The 10,461-nt window shown below is 55.8% G+C and overlaps 1 protein-coding gene and 1 long non-coding RNA gene across 2 annotated transcripts; both read left to right on the forward strand.

Annotated features, from left to right (window-relative positions):
* The first annotated feature begins 771 nt into the window (after window positions 1-771).
* LOC120647190 (calcium-dependent protein kinase 6-like) lies at window positions 772-2,608 on the forward strand. Its single transcript, XM_039923866.1, has 2 exons — window positions 772-2,222; window positions 2,333-2,608. The coding sequence occupies exons 1-2, from the start codon at window positions 816-818 to the stop codon at window positions 2,450-2,452; spliced, it is 1,527 nt and encodes a 508-aa protein (XP_039779800.1). The 5' UTR covers window positions 772-815; the 3' UTR covers window positions 2,453-2,608.
* Window positions 2,609-3,427: 819 nt separating this feature from the next.
* On the forward strand, window positions 3,428-5,360 carry LOC120647199. Its single transcript, XR_005664706.1, has 3 exons — window positions 3,428-4,211; window positions 4,319-4,382; window positions 5,127-5,360. It is a non-coding gene; the product is annotated as an uncharacterized LOC120647199 (long non-coding RNA).
* Window positions 5,361-10,461: the final 5,101 nt, after the last annotated feature.

Below are 10,461 nucleotides of genomic sequence, written 5' to 3' on the forward strand. Positions count from 1 at the left end.
GGCGAACTGGCGATGTGCAAGCTGCATATGCTTACTACAAGTGCATGCATGCGCGATTCGCAGCGGGGCATTGGCGCGTCACTGCCTTTGATTACCGCGATGCCAACAATTCCTCTCTGTAATGGACTTTGTAGATACTATATTTGTTATCCATCTTCCGGCCGGAAAGGGCGAGCCACAAGTGCGCGCGCACCACCAACCAGTCACTCCGTCAACACCCACCTTGACCTGACCTTGTCATCAACAACCAAAACTAGCCAGACGAGACGACCCACCCCAAGGTCGTGAACGCCCTGGAGGGATTTGGATTCCACAATTTCCGCGCGCGCCTCCTCCTTGGTCGCTCCATCCCTCCTCCAACCTCCCGAGCTTTTCTCCCCACCCACCCCGGCCGAGAGGCGGATCCTCGGACGTGCAACGCAAACGCCCATCCATCCATATCCCTCCACCGTACCGCCGCTGCTTACCCTACCGGCCGGCCGGAGCACGCCGATCAGAATCAATCAGATCGTCGTCGTCATTGTCTTGTCTGTCAATATGAACAAGAATAATATAATGGCCGCCATCGCCGACCCAGCAGCAGCGGTCGATCGATATAGTGATTGATTGTTTGATGCATGGGCAACTCCTGCCGCGGCTCCTCCACGCCCACCTACTCGACGGCCGACTACTGCTACGGCTCCCGCCGCGGCACCTCCTCCTCCTTGTCGTCGTCCTCATCCCGCGCAACAACGACAGCAAGCGGCGGCAGCTCCTCTAACCACCACCACCAGCAGCGGCGGCGGCGCCCCTCCTGCAACGGCAACGGCAGCAGCATGCGCGGCGGCGGGCACCTGCAGCAGCACCTCTCCTCCCCCACCGCCGTGCTGGGCCACGCCACGCCGCCGCTGCGCGACCTGTACGCGCTCGGGCGCAAGCTCGGGCAGGGGCAGTTCGGCACCACGTACCTGTGCACGGAGCTGGCCACCGGCACGGCCCTGGCCTGCAAGTCCATCGCCAAGCGCAAGCTGCTGACCCCCGAGGACGTGGACGACGTCCGGCGCGAGATCCAGATCATGCACCACCTGGCGGGGCACGAGAGCGTGGTCACCATCAAGGGCGCCTACGAGGACGCGCTGTACGTGCACATCGTCATGGAGCTGTGCGAGGGCGGCGAGCTCTTCGACCGCATCGTCGACCGCGGCTACTTCTCGGAGCGCAAGGCCGCCGAGATCGCCCGCGTCATCGTCGGCGTCGTGGAGGCCTGCCACTCGCTCGGGGTCATGCACCGGGACCTCAAGCCCGAGAACTTTCTGCTGCTTGGTAAGGATATCGAGGACGGCGGCGAGGAGGAGGCGGAGGCGGAGGCCTCCAGCAGCAGCCCGGGCATCAAGCTCAAGGCCATCGACTTCGGTCTCTCCGTCTTCTTCAAGCCCGGTCAGGTGTTCACGGACGTGGTGGGGTCCCCCTACTACGTGGCCCCCGAGGTGCTCTGCAAGCACTACGGGCCCGAGGCCGACGTGTGGACGGCGGGGGTCATCATCTACATCCTCCTCAGCGGCGTGCCGCCCTTCTGGGCCGAGACGCAGCAGGGCATCTTCGACGCCGTGCTCAAGGGCGCCATCGACTTCGACTCGGAGCCCTGGCCCAGCATCTCCGACAGCGCCAAGGACCTCATCCGCGGCATGCTGCGGTCGCCGCCGGCCGACCGCCTCACCGCGCACCAGGTGCTGTGCCACCCCTGGATCTGCGAGAACGGCGTCGCGCCCGACCGGGCGCTCGACCCGGCCGTGCTCTCCAGGCTCAAGCACTTCTCCGCCATGAACCGCCTCAAGAAGATGGCGCTGCGCGTCATCGCCCAGAGCCTCTCCGAGGAGGAGCTCGCGGGGCTCAAGGAGATGTTCAAGGCCATGGACACGGACGGCAGCGGCGCCATCACCTTCGAGGAGCTCAAGGAGGGGCTGCGCCGGCACGGCTCCAACCTCAGGGAGAGCGAGATCCGGGACCTCATGGACGCCGCCGACGTCGACAGGAGCGGCACCATCGACTACGACGAGTTCATCGCCGCCACCGTGCACATGAGCAAGCTCGAGCGCGAGGAGCACCTGCTCGCCGCATTCGCCTACTTCGACAAGGACGGCAGCGGATACATCACCGTCGACGAGCTGGAGCAGGCCTGCAGGGACCACAACATGACGGACGTGGGCATCGACGACATCATCAGGGAGGTGGACCAGGACAACGTGAGTACTCCTGCTCCGTTGTGAGTGGATCGGATCGGAGTAATAATAATTAATTATATATGAGTATATATATATATTAATTAATTAATTTCATGCTGATCGATGAGCAGGATGGCCGCATCGACTACGGCGAGTTCGTGGCCATGATGAAGAAGGGCATCATCGGTCACGGGAGGCTCACCATGAGGCACACCTCCGACGGCAGCGTCCTCCAGGGCGCCGGCGGCTAGCGAGCCACACCCATACCTGCTGCTCGCTCGCTCGCTCATTATTAGTCATCGATCGATATACATACATACATACACATAATAAGTTCGAGGAGCAGAGGCTAGGCATTTCTTCTGTTTTCTTTAATTTTTGAGCCCGAGAACTACCTGCCTGCAGGAATTAATTCTCATCTATACTATAAGGATTCATAGAAATTGAAATTCTTTATACTAAGAGCATCTCCAAGAGTTTGGCAAATCGAGTTGTCATCTTTAATTTTTGGCAAAAACGTTAAAAATACTCCTCCAACAGTTTGACAAAAGACTTGGCAATTTTTGGCAACTTGGGAAAAACCAGCCTCCAGCGCGTAAATATACGCCCGCGGCGCGCGGTTGGCATCGTGATTTCTAGTCAGGTGGGAGGGTGAAAAAAGAAATAAATAACAGAGAAGGGTTCCTGATTTAAGTTTTCAAGAGGTGGAAGGGCATAAATATAATTTTGTTTCTCTCTCAGGGTTCCTGATGTAAGTTAGATCTGGATTTGGTAAGTGAATTATGCCAAATTATTGGAGATAAGCTCTTTTTTTACTTGGCATATTTTTTTAGAAGTTGGCAAAACACAAGATATGCCAAGTAAAATATGGCAAACTATTGGAGATGCTCTAAGATTAATCTATCTATCTATACCCTTAACAAACCACCACTTGGTGGCCCAGAAACAATGTTCGACGAAATGCGGTGGCATACGGATTTTCGTCGCTGCGCCGTACAATCCCGCAGGGTCATCAAATTTTTTGTCACCCCGCCTCCTGGTACCCGCATCCTCATTGGTCGCCTAGCAAATCTAAAGTAACAAACGGGACGGGGGGGGGGGGGGGGGCGGGAGCAGCCCGGACACGTCGGCCCAAAAATCTCGGGCCCTGCGATGCCGATCGTCTGGCTGGCAGCAGCCTGGAGCTTGCGGCCCTCTGCGTACGTGCCGCCTTATCCCATCGCCGTCGCATGCGGCCGGCCGGCTACGCAGCTGCCTGCCTGGCGCCGCCTCATCTCGTCATCCCCCTCCTCTTCTCCTTTGCGAGACAAGGGGCAGCGCTTCGTGCTGCGGCGGGGCGGCTCCTCGCATGCGGCTGCAGGGCAACATCGCGCGGCAGCGGCGAGATGCAGCACGACGCTTTGTGCTGCGGCAGGCCACCGGTGCGCAGCGGGACAGCGCCTCGCGTGCGGCCGCAGGGCGGTATCGCGTGTAGGCGGCGAGATGCGGGCGCGCCTGTGCGCCGGGGCCGCAGCTGCCTCCGGAGTTGAGGGCGCAGCTGGCGCTATCTGGCCGCCGGCCCTCTGCTCGGGCGTTGAAGCCGCCTCCGCAGTCCTGGGTTTCGCGTGCGGTCCGCCAGCCGTTACCCGCCGCCGACTTGCGTGCTGCTGCTACCAGCAACGCTAGCTCACCACTGCCTGAGAGAAAGGGGATTGGGTTGCAGCAGCGTTTCTGCTTCGTTTTTTTTTGTTAAACAGATCTGTTAGACAGAGGACTCTCTCTGTTTCGCTTTCTCTAGCTGGATTTGTTTATTACTTTTCCAATGCCTGTACTCCACCTCTGTTTGTTTGGTTCGTGATCAATTTTCCTCTCACTGCTGCTGATTTCGTTGTGTGTTTTGCTTAGTTCGGGCATTGATATTTTGTTGTGGTTTCTTTGTATTTCATTTTTTTATACTACTGTTTTCTGCAGGTTTCTAGATAAGGAGGCTCGAAGTGCAATCGAGTTCAGTTACTTGAGGCAGAGTTTGAGGTATGCACTGTAATTTTTCTTGTGATGTGTTGCCAAATAATGATTTATCTCTCTTTCTCTCTCTCCCTTGCGTTTGTTTGTTTACTTTTTAATGTCATTGGTTCCAGGAGATTTCTTCAGACAGGACAGTGGAAGTGCAATCAAGTTCAATTGCTTACAGGACAGTTTGAGGTATGCAGTGTGGTCTACATTCGTGGAGACCTTAATAATTACTCTTATTTTGACTTTTTATTCAGTTCAGGGCAACTGGAAATTCTCAGTTTTCCCTATTTCTAATTGTTGGGAAAAGTCATAGGCCTTGTAAATTATTTATGATTTCAAATATAGTAATCATATTTCCTGTTCTGTGCAATATAATGATATTAGAACCGTATTACTCTTCATCTTAATTTAATTATTTCAAGTCATGTACAATAAGTACCTTGCTTTCCTGATCTAATTCAGTGGTATAAATGAATAAATTGAATAGACAAGAATGAAACTTTAGATGTTATTTTAAATTTTAATAATTACATTTGCAAATCACAAGGTGGGTACTTTCCATGGGAGAGACAATCTAAAAAGGGCACAAGAATAAAACTGGTCAATCTAAAAAGGCCCTCCGTTCTACCAATAACCGTGTGACAACATTTGGTATGTTTTTAGGAGTTCACTGTCGCTTTCTTGATTTGGAGTAATCAAATAGAGTGTTTGCCTCAATATGTTATGGTGTTACACTAATATGCACAATTAGAGGGAGGTACAAGGTTTAGATTAATGCAGATCATCGTCCCAACATTCAGATAATCTAAAAAGGATATAAGTGTAATCTTCGGTTACGATTTCATAGATTTTGGTCATATGCACATTAATTTGTGCTGATTTAAAGGGGCTGATTACCTTTAGTTCATAATCATTATATTTCTAATTTCACAGAGAGATGGATGCAGAACCAAGAAAAAAGATGGCAGCTTTTGTGGTTGTGAACCTGGCAAACGAAGGCGGCCTCAACAAACAGTGGCAATATAACAAAAGGTGTATCGATTTATACCGTTACGTTATTGATAAAATAACAATAACAACAATGCTATTGAGCAGCCATTTCATATGAATGTATATGCATTATTTGATCAATCGAAAAATTCTGTTCAGTAGACATTATCTAAGAAATCCAGGACGCTAACTAAAGGTTCTGTCCCTAAGGCTGGTTCCAACGGGGGTCGGTACCGACCCCCGCCGGTCGGTACCGACCCGGCTACCGACCCGCGCCGGTCGGTAAGCGCGGAAACCGAGAGCGCGGGGGGGTAGCGCTACCGACCGGCCGGGCGGTCGGTACCAACCGGCGTTGGAGCCGTGCGCGGTCGGTACCGGCCGGTCGGTACCGACCCAGCCGGTCGGTACCGACCCGGCGTCCGGTCGGCTGCCACATGGCGCTCTGTGATTGGCCAACGGCTGCCACGTCAGCTAGCCGTTGTAATTAGCCGTTTTTGACCGTTTGAACTCCAAAAAATTCGAAAAAAATCCAAAAAATCACAAATTTCGTCCCCAACTCATCTATAAATAGAGAGGGCTGGTTGGAGCTCATTCCACACCTCTCATTCCCCATTTCACTCACTTCCTCACCCACGCCATGTCTTCTTCGAGTTCAAGTGACGGGCTAGGCGATGCTCTCTTCGCCGCCGTTGAGGATACGATCGCCGCGCTGAAGGCGCAGATGGAAGCTTCATCCTCAAGACGGCGGGGTCCTCGTCGCTACATCCATCGTGATCGCGAAGACGCTCACACCAGGCTGCTCAACGACTACTTCACCGACAACTGTATCTATCCTCCCAACTACTTCCGGCGAAGGTACCTGTCGGTACCCTGCAACTGGGGTACCCACTCCTACTGTGCCAAGACTCGCGTAGTTATCCGTAACTACGCCCTGAGGAGCTGAGCAGCCGGACCCCTGGGGTTCGACTCCATCTCACCGGACCAACGGTCCCGGACCCGCTTCCCGCTCGGGGACGGGTCCGGTGTCACCACGTGTCCTAGAGGTGGAAATGCTCAGTACCTGTGGCCGCGGACCCGGACCCCGCAGGTGGGTCCGGGACCTCCACGTGCCATCCGGACTCCCGCAGATGGGTCCTGGACCTCCACGTGCCTATCCGGACCCCCGTGAGCTCTCGGCTCAGCTAGCTGCTCGGGAGGGGTCCGGAGCCGCCACGTGTCACGCGGGCGCGGGCGCAAGCCTTCCGCTGGAAGCTCCCTCACCCACCCGCATTAAGTGCGAGTGGTTGAGGTGGGCTCTGCTGCCTCTGGGCACGGGGCAGCTTTTGTCAGTCCACACTATGGATCGCCAATTACCGACGCGGCTCGTCATTTACCAAGACAAGCATTAAAGACTCAGCGCCGTGCGCATGCGCGACGAGTCATGATGACCAGCTACTGACTGGAGCAACAGTGCACACTGCTACAGTGGACTGAGTCAGTAGTTCGGCGCTTCATCATGACCTCGACGCGCGGCTGCAGAGGCTAGACTCTACTCTGACAGGACAGCTCAAGACCATCCCTGGTCAGAAGCTACGCACGGAAGCCGACGACAAGATCTCCGGATCTGAGGCATTGAAGGCCAAAGTGTAGTTTATAATACATCGCCGGGTCTACATGTCGGGGCCCCGCTCAGTGTACGTGCTCCCCTTGGACATATAAAAGGGAGAGCACACCCGCTAGAACACAGATCCATACAGACTCAAACTCTCGCACCTCCTCACGCTTGTGGGAAGGCAATACAACACACAGTGGATGTAGGGTATTACGCTCCGGCGGCCCGAACCACTCTAAATCCTGCTGTGTTTCTTGTGTTCTGGAGGGAGATCGATCTAAGACTAGCTACCCCCTGAGTACACACCCTCTGGGCTAGGGCGGGTGCCTTCCGCCACCCGGCCGTGGTTTGCAACGCCACGACATTTGGCGCGCCAGGTAGGGGGGCTAGCTGGTCGCATTTCATCATCTTCTTCGTCCCCATGGTTCGCGTGGACGACGTGGAGATGACGGAGGGCGGGTGCCTTCCGCCACCCGGCCGTGGTTCGCACACCACGACATTTGGCGCGCCAGGTAGGGGGGCTAGCTGGTCGCATTTCATCATCTTCTTCGTCCCCATGGTTCGCGTGGACGACGTGGAGATGACGGAGGGGGGTGGCGTCCTCCGCGCCACATGCCTCTCGCGTTCCTGCTCCAGGGGCAACTGTGCCTGTGGAGCAGCCACCGTTGGCGGCGGCGCACGCCGCCCGCCGGCAAGAGTCAGGGCACCCGTCAAGGGCCCCCTCACAAGCTGCGAGCGGCGGAGCGACAAATCCCAGCTCGCAGCATATCTCACTCATGTGAGGAAGCCCGCTCTGGCGGAAAGCCGACTCCGGTCGCACCAAGCCCGCTCCGGCGGAACGCCGACTCCGGTCGCACCAAGCCCGCTCCGGCGGAAAGCCGACTCCGGTCGCACCAAGCCCGCTCCGGCGGAAAGCCGACTCCGGTCGCACCAAGCCCGCTCCGGCGGAAAGCCGACTCTGGTGGCTCTCTCCGGCGGAAAGCCGACTCCGGTCGTACCCCCGACTCTACATCTCTGTAAGTCCTACTCTTAGAGGCCCAGCAGGGAATAAAACCTTTTCCTTTGTAACTATGTAGTACTTCCGTGTGGTCCAGTCCGGTGAGCCTCCCCCGTGGAGGGGTCCGGACCTCTGCGAACCAGGTTCAGGGAAGCGTATTCACCCTCCGGGGAGGTCCGGAGCCGTGTAGCCGCTTAGCCTGGTTCCGTACCCTAAGCCTGCATGCTCTACCTCCCTAGGGTGAGTACCGTAGTACCTAAGACTGGGGGCCCGGAGGTCCGGACAGCTCCGGCCTCATAAACCCGTGTTCTGGCTTACATCGCACATCTCATGTACATCTAGTTATAAAGGAAAAGTTTATTCTCAGTTCGCCTCTAAGGATGTTACATTCCAATTTCGATCTACGCATTCTGTTTGCGCTAACCCCCACGTGGCTTCTTACTCTTGTGCGGTGATTGTGGTCCGAATTGAGTTGGCTAGTTAGTGACTTAGCTCGAGACCCCTCATGGAAGAGAGGGGTTCGGACCCCTGGGAACCTGCAGGTTCAGGGAAGCGCACTCATTCTCCGGGGAGGTCCGGAGCCGTGTAGCCGCTTAGCCTGGTTCCGTACCCTAAGCCTGCACGCACCACCTCCTGTGAATGAGTGCCGTAGTACCTAGGACTGGGAACCTGGAGGTCCGGACTTTCTCTTAACCTAAAGGCCGGCCCCTTGAGCTCCGTTCACTGAACCTAGCTGTATATCTCAAAGGATTACAGCCAACAGGATTTGGGACCCGTGGGCACGCTACTAAGCATCTACCTTGAGTCATGTGCAGGTCCAAACGTGATGATGCAGCAGGTGACCCAAAGGATGGACGACGCGGGGCAAGACCCTTGCGGCGCGCACCGCTGGGCGCCAGAAGCAGCCAAGTTGCTCACAGTAGTGGCCCCACCTGCGGGTTCGTTGCCTCTCCCGAGGCGGGCCCGGGGGCCTCTGTCGGTACCCTGCAACTGGGGTACCCACTCCTACTGTGCCAAGACTCGCGTAGTTATCCGTAACTACGCCCTGAGGAGCTGAGCAGCCGGACCCCTGGGGTTCGACTCCATCTCACCGGACCAACGGTCCCGGACCCGCTTCCCGCTCGGGGACGGGTCCGGTGTCACCACGTGTCCTAGAGGTGGAAATGCTCAGTACCTGTGGCCGCGGACCCGGACCCCGCAGGTGGGTCCGGGACCTCCACGTGCCATCCGGACTCCCGCAGATGGGTCCTGGACCTCCACGTGCCTATCCGGACCCCCGTGAGCTCTCGGCTCAGCTAGCTGCTCGGGAGGGGTCCGGAGCCGCCACGTGTCACGCGGGCGCGGGCGCAAGCCTTCCGCTGGAAGCTCCCTCACCCACCCGCATTAAGTGCGAGTGGTTGAGGTGGGCTCTGCTGCCTCTGGGCACGGGGCAGCTTTTGTCAGTCCACACTATGGATCGCCAATTACCGACGCGGCTCGTCATTTACCAAGACAAGCATTAAAGACTCAGCGCCGTGCGCATGCGCGACGAGTCATGATGACCAGCTACTGACTGGAGCAACAGTGCACACTGCTACAGTGGACTGAGTCAGTAGTTCGGCGCTTCATCATGACCTCGACGCGCGGCTGCAGAGGCTAGACTCTACTCTGACAGGACAGCTCAAGACCATCCCTGGTCAGAAGCTACGCACGGAAGCCGACGACAAGATCTCCGGATCTGAGGCATTGAAGGCCAAAGTGTAGTTTATAATACATCGCCGGGTCTACATGTCGGGGCCCCGCTCAGTGTACGTGCTCCCCTTGGACATATAAAAGGGAGAGCACACCCGCTAGAACACAGATCCATACAGACTCAAACTCTCGCACCTCCTCACGCTTGTGGGAAGGCAATACAACACACAGTGGATGTAGGGTATTACGCTCCGGCGGCCCGAACCACTCTAAATCCTGCTGTGTTTCTTGTGTTCTGGAGGGAGATCGATCTAAGACTAGCTACCCCCTGAGTACACACCCTCTGGGCTAGGGCGGGTGCCTTCCGCCACCCGGCCGTGGTTTGCAACGCCACGACAGTACCGTATGCGTAGGAGTCTTTTCCTATGTATTACGGAAAGGTTAGGTGAATATTCTTCATATTTCACTGAAAGAGTTGATGCCACTGGACGTAGAGGTTTATCTCCTTTGCAAAAGTGTACTGCTGCCTTGCGCCTGTTAGCGTATGGCATAGCCGCAGATTCGATCGATGAGTACCTCAAGTTAGGTAAATCTACTGCTTTAGAGTGTTTAGAGAATTTTTGTGAGGGCATCATTGAATGTTATGGGGCTGAATTCTATCGTCGGCCTACTGAGTCGGATCTTCAGCGTCTACTAGCTAAGGCAGAGGAGCGTGGGTTTCCTGGTATGTTAGGGAGCATCGATTGTATGCACTGGCAGTGGAGCAATTGTCCAGTGGGTTGGCAGGGCCAATTTACCAGGGGGGACATCAAGCATCCAACCATCATCCTTGAAGCCGTAGCCTCATATGACCGTTGGATCTGGCATGCCTTTTTTGGTGTTGCGGGACCCAACAACGATATCAACGTGCTCAATCAGTCCCCGTTGTTCACTGATGCCATTAGAGGACAGGAGCCCACGGTGCGCTTTACCGTGAACAACCATGAGTACAATATGGGATACTACCTTGCTGACGGTAT

The sequence above is a fragment of the Panicum virgatum genome, chromosome 1K, assembly GCF_016808335.1.
Source record: "Panicum virgatum strain AP13 chromosome 1K, P.virgatum_v5, whole genome shotgun sequence".
Lineage (NCBI taxonomy): Eukaryota > Viridiplantae > Streptophyta > Magnoliopsida > Poales > Poaceae > Panicum > Panicum virgatum.

Bases quoted from the DNA above. Each gene is read 5' to 3' on its own strand.
- LOC120647190 (XM_039923866.1), top strand. From the start codon at position 816: ATGCGCGGCGGCGGGCACCTGCAGCAGCACCTCTCCTCCCCCACCGCC. The intron at 2,223-2,332 runs GTGAGTACTCCT...ATCGATGAGCAG, and splicing joins GGGAGGTGGACCAGGACAAC to GATGGCCGCATCGACTACGG.